At 40.5% G+C, this 18,258-nt stretch overlaps 1 protein-coding gene across 1 annotated transcript in view; it reads left to right on the top strand.

The window, feature by feature from the left end:
• Positions 1–18,258, top strand: part of eys (EGF-like photoreceptor maintenance factor) — a 141,193-nt gene that overhangs the window by 86,997 nt on the left and 35,938 nt on the right. Inside the window, exons 35-39 of the mRNA XM_086122554.1 lie at positions 1,748–1,898; positions 2,320–2,432; positions 2,682–2,851; positions 7,882–8,058; positions 14,357–14,507. Coding sequence (XP_085978680.1) covers positions 1,748–1,898; positions 2,320–2,432; positions 2,682–2,851; positions 7,882–8,058; positions 14,357–14,507 — 762 coding nt within the window. The remainder of the gene's footprint in view (positions 1–1,747; positions 1,899–2,319; positions 2,433–2,681; positions 2,852–7,881; positions 8,059–14,356; positions 14,508–18,258) is intronic.

The following is an 18,258-nucleotide window of genomic DNA, read 5'->3' as shown; positions in this document are numbered from 1 at the left end:
AAGCTGGCAAGGTTGTGCCCCCCCCACACACACACACTCCCCCACCCCCTTCCTCAAAGAAACAATTCTGCCCTAAATAGGTAATTGCTCAAAAACTGGCCTATCAGGTTTCAAGAGCTGCGAGACCCCACCCCCTTTTTTTCTCTTTTTTTTTGTTGTTGTTGTTTGGGGGGGGGTTGTTTGTTGTTTTGCTACAAGTAAAATACAACAGTGGTAAGAATCCATCATAATGTGCTGTGATGAACCCTTGGAGACATTTTGAGAATGAGAGCTGTCATAACTGGACGGCCAGGAGCATGGAAAAATGCGTGCAGGTGTCACAAACCAAATAATTTGGAATTGAATGATAGCGGACTCCGTCCATCTTTGTCTGATTTGACCCAAAGCTGCAACACCATGGTCATCCTCACCACCAAACTCATTATAGACTTTTAATATATCTTCCCGTCAAAGACTGTCCAGTATGTTAAGTAGAAAGGCCGTTGGGGCTGGCTTCTCAAGGACAGTGTGCACACTGCCCTCTGGCTGCTGGCCAGGCCTTTCTCTCAGACTGCGTCTAAATTAACCGCCATTCCATGCAAGCAAGCTCTTGAGGAAGGACTTGAGGAAGGCAGGAGTTGGTTCTCCGAGTATTTAGCCGGCATTTGCAACTGTTTGGAAAGTGAGGGCCAAGCAAATCTACCTAAGTTGCTGCGTGGATTTCCTTACTTCCCTTCAAGTAACAATGGTTATTCGGAGGTGAAAGGGAAATCTGTGGTCTGAGTACACTCAAGCGACTGATGGTTCATGCTGAATCGGCACCGATGTAATTATCTGGTCCCCTGTGTAGTTTCAAGTGGACATTTGTTTTTGGAGAATAAAAGATAGCTGCTGGGGTTAGGGTTCGGTTGACGTTGTTGAAGATACTGTGATCCCATAACAACCTGCTTTGTCACATTTTGACTTTTATTTGAAATGTTTAGCACCAAAAATATTGAAGATTAAGTCTACAAGCTCCTGTTGAGACCTGTTTTGTGATGTAAAGAAAAAGAAAAAAACAACACTGGTTCCACAGCAAATTATAACCTGTTATGCTAACTTTATTAGGGAAGAGAGTTCAACTAAATTAGAACATAACCATGGTCCACAGGGCTCTTCCAAAGCATCATAAGGATGTCCCCTTTTGCCATCTTGTACAGTTTCAACTCATTATTTCTGAATGGCTTTACGAGCCATTCAAAACTTAAATTAATATTGGACCAATGAATTTGCATTCAAAATCAGCATTTAAAGGTCAAATTAAGTTTACTTATAAAGGTTACAGTGCATCTTTGGTTCATCCTGAAATATCACCCAAAAGTCAAATATCAATGGCCTTTTTGTTTATGTGTAAACAGTCTGAAGTAAAACATCCAACGACAAATGGATACTTACACAAATGTCCTGGCCATCTTCCTCTGAGCTAGTAGGGATGAGTAGCACGGTGAAACGATTTGAACATTTGAATTAGAATTATTTGCACCATTTTTCAAGCTGGAAGTATGGATCAGACTTGGTGAAACATACCTAATCTATTATCTGCAAAAAAACATTTGTTTCTTGACCAAAAATAATCAACAAGAATCTGCTCTTGTTCAGCATTTCTTTCAAACAAAGGTGATGTCTGTCGTCTGAAGAAGTACGTGTTTGGAAGGAGTTGGAGTGGACTTACAAGGTTGTCAGTGTCACCACCTCCATAATTGCCGTTATGTGTCTCACTTCTTATTAGACAACACCTGGCTCCTTGTGAGGCGGAAATATTTCTTTCCGGCCATGAAAAAATCAAAAGTGCAGCAAGTAATTTGAGGTTGGAACACGTGATGCAAAGAACAAACCACTTCTTCATTGGCGGTCTGCCACAACGGTACTTGGCCACTCAGGTAAGATTTGAAAAACACTCATGTGTCGCCAAGGAAAGATCCTTGGAATAACATAAGAATGCATCAATTACATGTGATCACTGCACTGTGAAAGCAACATTTTGTTCTTTGAATATTACACACCTGCTCCCATTACTGCACTAATCCCAGAGTAGTTGAAAACTATGGTACATACAATATGCTGGTCTGAACGAGTACAGTATAGACAAAAAAAAATCGAAATGGCTGTTTGGTGTTAGAAGAAAAAAGATGTTTAAATCATTGAGTAATGCCTGAACAAAAAAATAAACTCCCATTGATAGTGCCGTCACTTCTGAAGGACTGAAAGCTGTTGTTGCAAATAGGTCATACTAAAGAGTATACGTTGCCACAAAAACAGGAGAGAAAAAAATAATTGACTTCTCCCCCAACTCCCTTTTAGACTGCAAGGCCTTTCTACAACTATACCGGCTGCATTGAAATCCTTGAATTTAACCAAGTCAGAGGTTTGCACACATCTGATGCGATCACCAGCAGCAACATTGGCACATGCAGGTAAAGTATTTTCACACATCAGTTGTTGTCACTCGGTGAATCGATTTCTAAAACGAAGAAAGAACGTTTTTTTTAAATTTGTATGTATTTTCAAACTTTGATCATGTGACAAAAATTACATTGATGTCTATTACATTTTAGTATGCACTTAAGTGAAAATGGATGGATTTGAATGTGTTTTTCCACTAACCGTGACACGTTTGCATGCTGCCCATCAAGATGACTCCTTTTCACGTGACTGACCAACAGTGTCAACACAACCGGAGCTCCCGCTCAAGCAGCAAAACGCTCCCAGCATGGAATTTGTGGTGATGATGTGTGCCTCAATGGGGGAACGTGTCATGAGCTGAAACACCCTGCCAACGAAACGCCTTCCTGCCTCTGCCCGCTTCATTTTACTGGAACATTTTGTGAGAAAGGTATTGTAATGTGTGTGTGTGTGTGTGTGTGTGTGTGTGTATCCATCCATCCATCCATCCATTTTCTGATCCGCTTAATCCTCACAAGGGTTGCGGGGGGTGGAGCATATCCCAGCTGTTTTCGGGCAGTAGGCGAGGGACACCCTGAACCGGTTGCCAACCAATCGCAGGGCACACAGAGACGAACAATAATCTGGGCTCGCACCCACACCTGGGGAAAATTTAGAGTATTCAATCAGCCGGCCATGCATGTTTTTGGAATGTGGGAGGAAACTGGAGTACCCGGAGAAAACCCACCCAGGCCCGGGGAGAACATGCTGTTAAGTCTCGGATAAACCGAGTTTAGGGGGGATCCAAAAAGCGTAGACGAAAACAAGGTCTACGTAGGAAAAAATAGTTTAATGTATCAATCGCACCGAATAAGGAGAGAACATAAAGCGCTGGTCCACAATAAGGACTAGAAGGCAAATCCAAACGAGTAACAAAAAGCGCTTGCACAAAAGAGCAAGGAAGAAAAATAAAGACCGTAAATACAAACGAAAAACAATGTATCACAAATACACGCACGAAAGCCAAATCACCAAAACAAACCAGTACTTACTCTATAATGGGTACCGAGAAATACAACGCGAAATCACGACGAGGTCAAAAGCCAACTAGTCAAAGAACATCGAAACAGCAATGCAATAGACAATACTCCCACAACAGGTGTATGGCGGAGGAGTCCTTAAATACTGAATCTATTAATTACAGATTGGCAGCAGGTGCGCCAGAAATTTGTTTGCTTATTTTTGTGAGCTGAGAGTTTCCGATTTTACCCACTCGGTAAAAAGAAACTTGTAAAGCTACATTATTGTGACCTCAGCAGTGGTATCTTCGGAGAGACAGACAGCTAGTACTGTGTGTTAATATATGCTGAGCCTCTTTGGGTAATAGGTTTCACATCGAAGCGGAATAGAGTCCGCTGCATTTGAAATGTTGAGTGATGTGAATTATTCACGAAATGATTAATGAAATGAAAGATCCATATAATCAGCTTGAACCATTCCTGAATGAGAATGCGACCTTGCGGCACTTGCTCACCATTCAACCCAAACTCTCAACCGTTCCCTTCAAAAATACTTCTTTGAACGCCACAATTGACTAGGTTTGATTTAAAAGAGGAGGAAAAGCATCATACAAGAAATGAATCAACAAGAGATGCATTCTGCCTTTCCAAAAATGATTCGTACGATATGTACAACCGATAATTTCTCTAGGGTATTTCGTCAATAATTATACATTAGACCCCAAATAATAGCTTCAACATCATGATGATTGTATATTGAGGAGATTGTTCCCTGTTTTAGGGGTCCTTTAGATGAGCAAAAAGATCACTGCTCATCATTGGTTCGCACAAGCATCTGCAATTATATTTCTTCACAGAGTTGTTTTCAGAATTCGCACACACTTAACTGCACACTAAAATGACGTCGGGCAGTTTTGGATTGTTGAGTGAAAGCATTTTGCCTCAGCCATGTTGTGTTACTGTGCTCGTCATAAAGGAAAGATTTATAGGATTTAATGGTAATGATAATTATATCCAAATTTTTCGCTTCACACAAAAATGTCGATGTAACTTTTATATCGTGTTGAACAGCGCCATTTTCCTCACCCTGCCAGAAAGAAAGTTCTTGCTTATCCAACAAATTCTCAGACCCGCGAAGCTTCCCTCTAAAGACCAGCGGTGGGCCTTCTGATTAATTTCTGCTGACTTTGTCAGAATTGTTCCTTCTCAAAAGCATTCCATGCAGTCTCTCAGGTTCAACGCATTCCAATCTCATATGAGCACTCATCCACTGCTGTGCTTAGCAGTCCCCGCTCGCGATGGCCTGTGGAAGAACTCCGACGGCTGTTTACATGCTGACACATGCCTTTGCACGTGTGTCGCCATGGCAGCTTTACTCACTGACAACCTTGTCCTCACATCCTGTTAAATTAAGCGATAGCCACAAGAGAAGAAGAAACAAAGTCATCGCTGCTCTTTGTTGTTTCGCCAGATGTCATCTTGGCATAAAACTAATGACATTGACTTTTGCTGACTTGCATCCTGTAACCTTTTGATGCTTACATCCGGGGGACATGGGCATAGGCTGCCTACACCAATGTTAAATCAAAATGGTATCAATACGTTATGTGTCATGTGCCGAAACATACAGTATGCTCATATTCTCATCGGTCTCTTAAAATGTTGTCTTCATCGGCGAAGTTACCGAAAAGCATATTGTGCCAAAGCTAGCATAGGCCAGCAAAACCACACTGCACAGCTGCTTTCTCTTTGTTTTTTTCAACACATATTGAAACGCTACTGGAGCTTTCATATTCCCAAATCAACTCTTTATAGTTTAGAATTCTTTTGGTGTTGCATCCAGCTTGCTCCATACTCTAATGTTTTTCAAACCTGAAGTGCGTACCTACTTTTCTTAGGTTCTTCAATGACATAAGAAAGAAAAGGCTAGAAATGTCCTACATATTTTGAAAATAGGTTACATTAATGCATGACACAGAATAGCTCAAGTGACCGTGTATTTTTTTTGAAATAACCTCCAAATAAGGTAGAACTTTTTGAAAAGACATAAATGGGACAAACCCGCAATCGCCTTTCATTTGAATGATCCCCTCTCAGCCAACATCCTACATCAGACCTTCAGAAATTCAAGAAATAAGGACATCAGGTAATGAGCCGTAGAAGGTGGTCATAATCAATACAGACTGAATAATTTCCCACCTCGGTGGTTTTGTCTTTTATGACTACATCTTTTCCTCAAAGCCATTTAGTCCCCAACTAATCCTGTGATTACATCGCTTTCAATTGACTACTTGCAGAGTTGAGACAATGTCTTTGAGTAGATCCCAGACCAGCCACCTCATCTTTGAAGAAACAATTTATCAGGAGCGTAAAACTCTGACTGGCATGACCGTATTTTTGGCTTCTTGGTATTGTACTGTTAATCATCCACAAAGAAACAGACTGAGATGAACGTAATGGGATGCAGGGTTCTAACATTCGAGAGCCAGACGTTAAGATCCCAAATGTGCACATAAAATCCCCAACACAGAAGCCTGCCTGACTGGCAGTTGCTTTGAATTGTCACTTTTCATGTATTAAAAATGGAAAACATCATGAAAGTGGTTCTTTTGTTTTTCAGATTATGTGACAAGCACCTCACAGTTTTACACTTTCAGCACTATTTAATTGTCCAGCGGGGAAGGCCATTAACATTCTTAATAATCGTCAAACAAGTGTAAAAAGAAAACGAAATCGTGTACTCTCCCTAAACACAAATGAGATATTAACACAATGATGGTGCAGAGACAAGAAGGTGATAATCTTGAAATGAGCGCTCAATTTAACTGATTTCAAGGTACTGTATATGTATTGTCTCTTTTGCTCTGTTGTACTTAGAATAGTGAGTGAGCTATTTGTGATCTTCTCCCAAGCCAAATTTGCATCATGTATCTGTTGGAAGCCTGCTTGTGGTAAATCAGTTTCTTCTTCAGAAAAAGGTGGTTGTCTGCGCTCCGCCATGTCCAAGCTGTCAGGACTAGTGCATCACATTTAAAGGGAATGAGAAGCGCCCCTATGATCGAACATCATTGAAGTTGACTGTATCCACACCCATGGCAAACATCCCTCTTGCCAGATCGACACTGGTCACAAAACTAGAACCCCCTTTTTATTTATTTATTTATTTATTTATGTCTTTTTTTTTGTTTGTTTGTTTTTTGCTCTGTTGGGTCGCAGAGGTCTCTGCTCCAACAGCAATAAGACCATGACAAATGGTTGGCTGTGCAATTTCTTTTTTTTTTTTATTTCAGTTGCTTTATCATGAATTAAGACAACAATAACAATTATCACTGTTGTATGGAAGAGATCTAAATTGAAAAAAAATAAAAAGAATTGTTTTGTTTAGTTTCAGTAGTTGTTGGCCTATTTTTTGTCATTTAAAAAAAAAAACACTGCATTATATCATACGCTGTCATCTAACATTTGCTTCATGTCGGACACTGAGGTTAGAACTCCCTGAGCTGAAGCTGGCCTTTTTTTCAATCCGTTGCTGCGCAGCAAGCTCTCAAACACTCTACCAGGTGTACAATGTCATCACTGTCTTGTGGAGTTGATGACCTGAGTGAGCACCTCCTTCAGCTCCCCTTCAAGTCATACCCTTTGTCATCAGGGGGAAATAACAACCCCGCGTAGCTCTGACAGAGCATTGCTTGCCGCTAATAAGCAAACTGTCAGCGCAGCAAAGGTAGAAGCCTGACAACTTTGCTGGGCGTCACTTAAACTATACACCTGCTGCCAACAGCATTCGGTACACCAGCACTACCAAATGAGATCTGTATTAACATGAAATGTTCATAGGCAATGCGTATGAAGTGATGGAAGCCTGCTTGGATGAGAGGCCAAACATCCTCTTGGACAATTGGGATACAGTAATCGCTCGCTGTAACACGATTCATCATTCACGGCTTCACTGTATCTATGATTTTTTTTTTCCTGCAGTTTATTTTTTCGAAATGTTTGGCCCGAAAAAAGGTTGAATCTATGTTGTCATTCAATACAGTATTGTATGTGTCATAATTGATGACTACTTCACGGATATCACTTATCAGAGGTTCTTTTTGGAACGTAACCCCAGCGATAAAAGAGGTCCAGTTGATATGAATTTAGTGCCCCAAGAATGAAATCACCCGGATGGATGAAAATTTTCACTGGCATACTGACAGGAGTTTCTAATGTGAGGGTCCAGGATTAGAAGCAGAACTACATCATAGACAAGTACAAGTGTGGTACGACATCATTAAAGTTATACCTCTATGACTTGTTATTTTTGTAAAGGCAGATTTTTTTTCCCCAGTGGTCCTAGCATTATTGGAGTGTGATACGATATACAGTACAATTGGTGTTGCCAATGAGTGATTGATTACAGTGTTCTTCAGAAAATTCTAACACGTTTCCTGCTATATAAAGGATTTTTTTTTTCCAGAGTCCAAAGTGTACATGCCATCTTTTGATGGCACATCCTATTTGGAGCTGCAACCCGTGACATCCATTCCTCAGTCCTCGGACACCGGCAAGAATGCACCGCCCCCTGTCAAGGACACCACCGTTATTCTCCATTTGACTGTGAAAACTCGATCTACACAAGGCACCCTCCTCTACAGTGAGTAGAGTCACAGTTTTATGTCTGAGAGCACTTGCGGCAAGCACAGATAAAACCGAAAAATATGTATTTCTATACAATTCAATTAGGGTGATTGCGTTTAATGTTGCTTTTTCCTTGCGAGTCCAAATTACCCAGCGGTTTTCTTAATTGTGATATTAATGACTTATGTAGTGCTGCTTTCATCTGAATTCAAATCGGTACTCCACAAAAAAAAACTTCCAAACAAAACGTTTTTGATAAACATAACTATACATCTACAGCATCTGTGTGGTATAATCAAAGTTGGCATTGTTGTTGTAATAAATACTGATGATGGGATGCGCAGAAAATCATGCGAAAGATTCCACACATTCGTGTGGTCACTGTGCGCGCACACACACACGCACACACCACTACACTTGGTATAAAAATTATCCAAACAAAATAGTGATTGAATAATTAATTTTAGGAGCTGCGTGTTGCATTTCATGCAGCTATGACTGGTTATTTTAGATGCTGTTATGGAATTCTTCCTGTGGTACATTTACATATGTCTTCTTAGTATTTAGGATGGCTTGTTGGAGTTCTCACTTGTAGACATCTGAACATTTGTTGCAAGACTCTGTTTTTTTTTCTGCATGTAGCTGAAGTTGCAGCTGCAATATGTGGTCAATGAGGCATTTCTCACATGGTATTTAATGATGGCAGTGAGCAGGCCATTAAATCCCCAACTATCATTCCCAAATCTTGCAGAGAATAGCTACATTTTTTCAGTGCTGACAATCCCAGAAACCGTTCAATCCAATCTAATGCACTCAGTCCTCGAAGGCAAAGACTGATACAAGATTGAAATAATATTAGCAGATTTACATAGTTTTGTGATTTTGTTCACACAAAAAAAAGTACCGGTATGTATGTGTATATATATATACAGGTATATATATATATATATATATATATATATATATATACACACACACACATAGTTAGAAGATGGCAAATTTCAACCTTGACTGCTGTAAACTCCACTTATTCCTGGTGTGCTCCCCTATTAGAACAGCTTGTACATTTTGCTTTCCTCTCCAGATCGTTGACTGACAGAGTCTATTGTGCCCCTTGTCCTACGACCATGTCAGTAGCTACTTGCTTTTTTTTTCTTTGTCCTTCTGTAAAGGGGGTCAAGGAGCACATCTAGAAACACCTTTCTTGCTGTGCTGATGCAAGATGATCGCTTGTGTCTTGTTGCTATGGTTGCTCTCCCAAGTATCTGTTGTTTGCTTGTAAAACATATTCAAACAGCATTGAACGCATACAGTGCATGCCTACAAATGCAAAATTAGTCAGTGTTGTTTCTCTTTGTGGCGTTATGTCACCATATTTGATAACTTAAACAAGCCCGCATGAGGGAAGAGAGATTCAGAAAAGAAAATATGACTAATAAATTATAATGGAAAATGGCTGTGGATATTTCAGCATGCTACAATAAAATGTACGGGTAATTCAATTTAATCGATCAAACTTTTGCAGTCGTAAAACATTTCAAAATAATTGTTTGAAATAAAATTTGAGCATAGTTTGTCTGCATGTAAAAAGTTGTGGCACAGTACTACTAAACTGAGTGTTTTCAGGAACAGGGTTCCTTCACTTTTGGCAGGTGATACGTTCCAAGCTCCCCATTGAGTGAATTTCCGTGAAATAGAGGTTGACTTTTATTTTTTAATTTTAATTTGTGGGGTATTTACGCCTCTATTAAGCTGTTACGACCCCCACGCCACCCTACACACTCCCTCCCATGCACACTCATGGTACCTACTCTTCCAAACAGTTGTTACTTTGAAAATGCAAAAAAACTCACTGTCCAAAAATGCCCAATGGGATACATTGACTCACGATTCAACACCATTTCGGGTCTAGCTAGGCATTTCATCTATCGATCAGTTACCTTTACTTTTTCTTCCTCTTGGTAATGGTTCTGCCATACATGCTTCGGTAATCTCGACAAGTATAATGGATGTGAGAATTTACTGTAAATTGTTGTCCATGGCTAGGTCACACGAAATTCCTCCTATATGAGCAATTTCACAATTTTAGTTTTCTAACAGTACTGTAATAATAGTACAGCGAATTGATTGTACAGAATACAGTATCGGAAAAAATGTGCCGATAACAACTCATTAGCGCAGTGCTGAAAATGTTCTTAACTCATTCAGTACCAGCCAATTCTAGACCAAGTCTGAAAAGACGTTTAAAAACGTCATTGGGAGTGAATGAGTTAATGGAATAGCAATAAATTGAATTTGCATTGAGTCCCAAATAGAAGTAAAATAGATGCAGGCGAGCTCAAATGTCTTGCCCTGATGAGTGCAGCCACCCTGATCTTGCAAGGCTATCTTTGCCCTGTGTGACTCCGCAGTGAGGCACTCGCAAGTCCGGCAGAACCCTTAACCTCAATGGATTGCGTGGTGATTACCCGTGATTGATTCTGCCCCAGACGAGCACAGCCATCACAACATTCATCTCAGAGCTGTAACTTAGATTAACCTCTTATCCGTGACATCACAGTCCAGTTCACGGCCTCTCATTTACATTTACCGAGTCATTATGCATGGCAATACAGCACAAGGCATCTTGTCCAACATGATCAAAACATTTATTTTGTGGTGCTGCTGAAAGGGAGAAGCAGCAATTAGCTGCTCCCAAACTGATTTTGAAATGTCCTGATTTCACATTAAACGGTCACATTGTAAACCAGACAATACCACCACATGCCTATGAGAATTGCATTTTTACCTTTGCCAGGGAGATGTTTTCTGTCCTCTTTGTAGCATACGCCATTACCAAAACTTAACTGTCTCGCTAATTATTTTCAAAAAAACAAAACAAAAACATTGTGAAGGCGTGGAGAGTGGGCCATTTCGGTTTCTCCGATGGCCCGTAATAGATGTGAGGATATATATTAAAAACGCTCACGCTTGACTGCTCTTTATTTTTATTTCCGCCCAGCCCTAAGATCCTGAGATAACTGTTAATATATCATTGCAGGAAATGTAGAATTCAACTGTAATTTAATGGTTTTTTTCCATATTTTTTATTTTTTTATTTTTTTTGTCATGTTCATTACGACCACCTGAAGATCTGAAATGGAAATTGATCAAAAGCGATTTTCTTTGTTTTGGTTTTTAATTAGCAAGACCACACACATATTTAGTAAGTGTATTCCCCTGTGTGGGGCGTTTTTTTTTTTTTAGACCATGTTATTTATGCATGAATATTAATGAAGAGATTCATTGATGTGCAGGAGACGGATATCTTTGAAAGTGTAAAATTTGGTATTTATCTAAATTAGGGCTGCTGAGTCTTGGTGGCAGCCTGTGCTCTGATGAGTGCCATTCCTATTTCCTTCTTAAAAGTTTTGAAGTAGATACACTTGTTATTAGGATATTTTAAAGGCAATCTAAGAATTTTTGACATGCAACTCAATCCACTCAAAATGCCATTTATCCGTTGAGGACACTGCTAGTTTGACTACTTAGGATGCTTTTAGGCAGTTGCATTATTAAGCAGCTTTCTATTCCTTAGAATAGTAAAAGGCTTTGCGCTCTTGGGGCAGTAGGCGGGGGTCCACCCTGAACTCATTGCCACCCAATCACAGCGCGCAATTAGACAAACAACCATTTGCACTCACAATCACACCAAAAGATCATTTAGTGTGATCATTTAACGGTGCCGTGCATGTTTTTGGAATGTGGGAGAAAACCGGAGTACCCGGATGAAACCCACACACGCACGAGGAGAACGTGCAAACTCCACACAGAAAGGGGGGTGGGGGGGTTCGAACGCACAACCTTTATACTGCGAGGCGGACGTGCTAACAAGTTGTCCACCGTGCCGCCCCATGTTCAAACATCTGGACTATTTTTTTCTCTCTTTTTTTTTCTCTCTTCAAATATATACTCACTGAACTTGATGCCTGCAACATATTCCAAAAAAGCTGGCACATGGGCATGTTTCCCACTGCGCTACATCACCTTTCCTTTTAACAACTTGCAAGAAGCGTCTGGGAGCTGAGCATGCCAATTTATGAAGCTTGAAGTGGAATTCTTTCCCATTCTTGATGACTTGCTTGGCATCAAATTCGAAATGGGACAATATTGGCAAAATAAATCAGTTAACGTGCATAACTTTGGATCAATACAATATACAGTATATGTAATATATTCCGTTGAATATACTTGCGAATGTGAATCATAATATTTTCATTTTGGATCTTCAAAAGTTGAAAGAGACCAGATAAAGTGATCCAAAAGACATGCATTGAGATGCAAAGAATTCCTTGGCCAAAACCGCTTCATCTTACTCATTTTTTTCTCGACGCCTGTTCCCTGAAGCAAACGTGTCTCCACTATAGGGCTTCACTTGTCAGCTATAGCACAGAAAGCCGAAGCGGTGGGGAGAGGAAGAGCGAGGGCAAGGATGGGAGAGTGAGGAAGGGGGGGGAACCAGGTGACCGAATACGACCTAAGGACGAACGCTCCGTTAGGTGCGGTGCAGAGCAACAGGACCGCGGTGACGGCAGAAACAATGTCCTCAATGTTGAAAAATTGAAAATAAAACGATGGGGCACTGTTGACACAATAAATAATACTTGTTGGCAGATGACTAATGGCAAGAGCTGAAAAACTTCTTCCAGTGGAGACTCAAGTTTATTTATTTTTTGTCTTCAAGGGCATTTGTTGGTGTTTCAGAGACTCGTTGACCTACATGATTGCGTCAACTACAAAAAATTTTATTTTGGTTCTCAGCAAGAGGATTGAATTTATTTTTCTTTGCGAGAGAAGGGGTAGCGTGTCGTAAAGTATGACGACGGTTCTCAGCTGTTCTGCCTTCAGGACCCACCATCACTTCTTATAAACAAGTTGCAACCAAATCGAGAAACATTTTCACCATCTCAATACAGTTAGTGAAATTACGTTGCAGAGTTAACCTGACATGTTACAAAATAACACTGTATCCCAATCGACACAAAAACGATAAAGAGAAAAAGAAAACAATCAAAAAGCTGTAAAAATCTGCACCAGATAAAAAGTAAAACAAATGCAATGGTTGCATTTTGAGGATAAGCGGATGAGAAAATGGATTGATGGATGGATGCATGGATGGTTACATTCCGACTCTTTAGCTCAGCCAGCTCGACCATTCATCATGCTCTGGCAAACGCAAACTGTAAATCATTAGAGAGCTCCCGTTGACTTCAAAATTTTACTTGACGTAATTCATAATGTGTTGCTTTTCAAGACCACTTGCCCTTGCTAAGATTTCTCTCTTGTCACGCGATTTCATAAGACAGGAGGAGTCCTACAGAAGACGGTGGATTATCTGAACGCGATTTCCCTTCTGTGGTCCGTTCAGATAATATGTCACAGTTAAGAGCCTCGCTGTCTCAGCTTATGATGAGAAAGACCTCCAAGTAAGCTTATAACAGGCATTATCAGACTGCAGTATTAAGCTAAGCGTAGCCTATCTGTGACAAAAAAGATGGGGGATTTTCAGGATGCCGGTCTTATCCTGGAGGAATTGTTGAGCGTGGTCATATCAGGAGCTTTGCAGACTCGAAACAACAAGCTCAGCTTTTGCACCAATTCCTCTCATCCATTTCCGTCCTTTCTCTGCCGTTGTGACTTCATCGCGAATGGCAGCAGTGGTACAAAGACGTACGGCGCCAAAGCGCTTTGGCTCAGTCATCGCTGTCACGATGGCATCAAAGTGGTCGACGCTGTTTGCGTTGCCTTACAACCTCTCGCGCTGTGTTTTCCTCGATGGGGTAGCGCAGCGTTGTGCCGTCTCAGGGAGATACGCAGGATTAAAGTGCATCGTCTTTCCCTCACCTTGCTGTAGATCCTATGAGCTTGTGTTTGGGGATGAGCGCTGCAGTTGCCCGTCGGCTCCCAAAATACATTGCTCCGCTATCGACTCTCCCGCTGGCATATGATGTAAATTCATCTGGAAATTGAGTAGGGGAGTGGACCAAAATATGTATTTTCTCTTTGACATCCAACTTGTGATGTAGCATCGTTGTGAGAGATAGAGTTTAGTACCGCATGAATTTAGGGGTATGCTGTACACGGAAAAAAAAAAGTCATACATAGTAGAAAACGGACATGTGTCTGAGGTCAAGTGGAAAAACCTGAGCGGCTTTGAAATTTTGGCAAAGCTAATTAGCAAGACACACAGGACACAATTCATCCAAAGCACTTTCCTAAATCTGGGCATTTATTGACAAGCAAATAGACTTGGAATTATTTCCTTTCTTTTTCAGCCCAGGAGCAGAAGTTTGGTGGCCACTTTGTTCACGTGTTCCTTCAAGACGGAAATCCTGTTGCTGAACTTGGATGCGGCGGGAAATATGTCCTCAGTGTGGCCGCCAGCCAGACCATCAGCAATAACAGATGGATGTCGGTGACAGTTCGGTAAGAATTGCGTTTTTCACCAATCACAGTACAAAGTATTTCGTACGATATCTTAAAGCTTCGTCAGGGAAATAAGCAAAGCTGTGAGGTGACGAACGTTGGAAAGTGCTTGTTTTTAAGCCTTTCTCTCAAGGGTTTGAGCCCTGCACTGATAACAGGTCAAATGTATTAAATCTTAAAAACAGAGGGCAGTAAATATACACTGGTGCCATCAGATTACAAAGGAAACTTGGTTTGTAGCGATACAGCCCCTGATTTGTTTCACCAGATTCTGGAGCACATTCATATGCGTTTGCCTGTCGAAAGCGGATCGAAGTGATCACCATGTTTTAGTCGCGGCAGAGAGGAAGGAGACTTTGCCGCTGTGCTGGGCCTCCTTTTAGCCTTAATCGTGGAACGGTTGCATTCATATGCAAATGATTACATTGGCGTCATGCGGTTCCGTTTGAGCAGTGACGACCTGCTTTTCTAGCACGAGAATTGGCCTCACAGACTGAATCGGCTTTTTACACAGTTCACTTCATACTCCTCTGACTGTAAATAATCAAATGACTAATTGCTCGATCGCACGCAGATTCGACCACTTCCCTTTTATTACGAAAGTCCCCTTCCATCATAATACAATTTTTGTCCTTCTGTTTTATGCAAAACAAAATGTCAAAATAAGTCTATAACATGGTTTAAGTTCGACATTTAAGTGGTTTGTCATTAGCATGTAATGCTACAAGTACATTCGCGAGGTCTGCGAGCCAGACACTATTTGAGGTACCGAGAAATTTGCGGCGGCTCAGACGGGTTTTGAACCTTTTTCCGGTGCTGGTCCCTCTCTTTGGAATAACCTCCCAATTAACGTTCGCCAAGCACCCTCGCTGCTCATTTTAAAACTCATTTTGATTCTTTGGCTCTTGACTCAGCATGAGACTTTATTTTTTTGATTTGGTGTTTTTGTGCTTTCTACTGTCTTTTGTTATTAATTTGGGATTTTTTGTTTGTTTGTTTGTTGTCGTATGAATTACTTTTGCTCCATGTACAGCACTTTCTATGCAGCGGTGGTTGTTTTAAGTGCACCATAAATACAATTGAGTTGAGTTGAGTGTGTGTGTCACTCCACTAAAACCCGCCACTGCATTTGTAGCATGTGTGAAAGCTTACGTTGACAAAGCCATCCTCCATCAAATGTACACACAATACAGCAAATTATCGTGGGAGCCAACACAATTGAGAGACAGTGGCCAAATGATGTTGGCAAAACACATCGCATAACCTGCGATGGCCTGTTTGTGGGTCAGACATTGCGTGTGTCAGTAAAAGAAATGCCCGAATGAGTCAACCTTTTTCCATCATTGATATGAGAGTGCGTTGGATTAACATCCCAGCAAGCGCTGCAAAGGAAAAAGGCGCTTCGCTTTCTTCGCTGCTTAGCCACGCTGGGTTGTTATGCGCTGCCGTTTTTATAATGACATAATTGCTCCCACAAGTAGTTGGAAGGATGAGTGCAAATCAACACATTAAACAACGTGGAGGGTCTATTTAAATGACATTAAAAGCCCTCTGGTGGGTGATGTAGACAGCTGTTGCACCTGCTCCGAGGTTTGCAATCTTCCTTCTAGTCGATCAACACAGTTTTGGTGCAAAAACACATTTTCTGAAGTTCACATTTTCACACATTTTCAGCTTCTGCTGTCAAGAATTTGGCAGCGTGTCGTGGCATTTAAATATCCTGTACTTGAATCAATCGTTTTGTTCCCTTTCTTTTCCACTAAAAGGGTTTTACCTGCAAGGAGCTTTTGTAGCAAATGTTTTTGATTAGCGTTGTCGGTTTAAAAATGTCAATATGACGCCTGTGTTTAATTATGTGCACTATTCCGAGTGAAATGGTGCTCCAATACATGTTGTATCTCATGAAAGAATCCATATTGTGCATGTAAACAGGAGATTTGAAGTACACAATTGCCTTGAATAGCCTTTCTTCGGGAACACTCTAATGTATTTCTCCAGCACTTTTGTTTTGAAGAGCTCTAATAGAACATTACAGGGGGCAAGACAAAAGGCCGCCACTGCACTGTTATATTATTACACAGCATGGCGTGCACACAAGGGAGCCAATGTAATTTTTCTTCAAACTGGGACATTTTTGTTGTTGGCACCGCTATCGATGATGGTACACTTTCCCTCTGTTTTTGTGTGTATGTGGGTTGTTGTTTTTTTTAATTGGGTGGTGACAAACCGCACTTTGGGTGCATTTTAGTAGTTGGTTGACTCTGTATGTTATTATTGGAAAAACACGAGCTTTGTTTTTTATTTGCAGAGTTGAAGAGCAACATACACAATGTGTCCATCTGCACAATAATATTTCCTTTTTGTTGGATGGTGAACTGAAATATATGCCACTTTTTTGTTTCTTTTTACTGGGCATTTTGAAAGATAAAGATGAAAAAATAGCAGGAGCAATAATAAGAGTGGTCTGATCCATAATTTTGAAAATAATAAGTTGCAGACTGCGAACTCCCTTTCTGCTTGACTCGCTGTCCTCTACATTGCTTGCACGCCCTTCCCCCATACATCCAGAAGTCAAGTTTCAAGCTTAAGTACCTTTACAGTGTGTTTAAAACAAACAAACAAACAAACACACAAAAACATTCCCAACATAAAACAATTTCCGAGGCTAGACATTAACGGCGGCCAAATGAACAAGAATATGTGAATGTTAAATCAGGTCATTGACTTATTTACTCCAAATATCTCAAAACATACACTTTATATCTTGTAATCAATCACAGCTTTATCATTCCTTTTGACAGTAGGTGATGGTTAATAAAGCACAAGAACCCTTTTGTTTGATTCTAGTATGGAAGTTTGAAAGAATATGTGCAACGCTATGAGCACTGATTCAGAGCAGAAACTCAGGATTCAGCTTGTTTCTAACATTAAAATTCGATAGCTTGCAAGCAAGCCAACATACTGTTCAAAGCATTCCTAGACAGTCTTCGCCTTAGAATGAGAGTTTGAATTATTTTGTTTTCCACAAGCGAAAAAAAAAAAAAGTGAAGCATAGCAGGTTTACAAATGATATTGTTGACCTTTATGTCTCCGTGTGTTTTAAAATGCTCATAACTTTTGATTTGAAGTGTCTGTGAGTGATGCGCCTCATAACTTGTTTTCTGTGCTGAGGAATTGGAGTCCGAGATCTCCTTGCTTGTTAGACACTAATGACAAAACTCCACATTTTTCCCCTAGGCCCTTTTATGTTGGCTTTTATTTGTCCTAAATTGGTTACATTGTCCACATGCAAGAGTTTTACTCCACGTACATTATTGGGGAAAAGAAAAACAGGACTGGCTTTTTTGGCACTTGAGCAGCAGGCAGACTACATTCATCTCATCTGGCCACTGTTCACATGCAACTCGGGAAAACTTGTTACGACTTTTAGCCTGGAACTTCTCTAAAATCAGAATATTGCATTTTCCAAACATTATTATTCATTCTTCAAAGAATACATCTTAGCATATTTATATTGTCCTGACATTGTAACAATGCACAAGCACTTTTTTTTTTTTTTTTGCCAACTTAATGACAGCAATCACCAAACTGTGCACCGGACTGTGTGAAGATATAGTTTGCGGGACCGGCATAGAAACACAGTAAAAATATCATGTACGACTTCAATGTTACCAGTCAGTGATAATTAACACGTCTGATTGGCAGTTCTGAGGTTCCCGCACTACACAAGTGCCGCCACTACCCAGAAACT

Source organism: Hippocampus guttulatus, chromosome 10 (assembly GCF_054856545.1).
Source record: "Hippocampus guttulatus isolate MCC_2025c chromosome 10, RoL_Hgut_1.0, whole genome shotgun sequence".
NCBI classification, from domain to species: Eukaryota; Metazoa; Chordata; class Actinopteri; order Syngnathiformes; family Syngnathidae; genus Hippocampus; species Hippocampus guttulatus.
The sequence above is the reverse complement of the archived record's forward strand: the minus strand, read 5'-3'. Positions and strand labels throughout refer to the sequence as shown.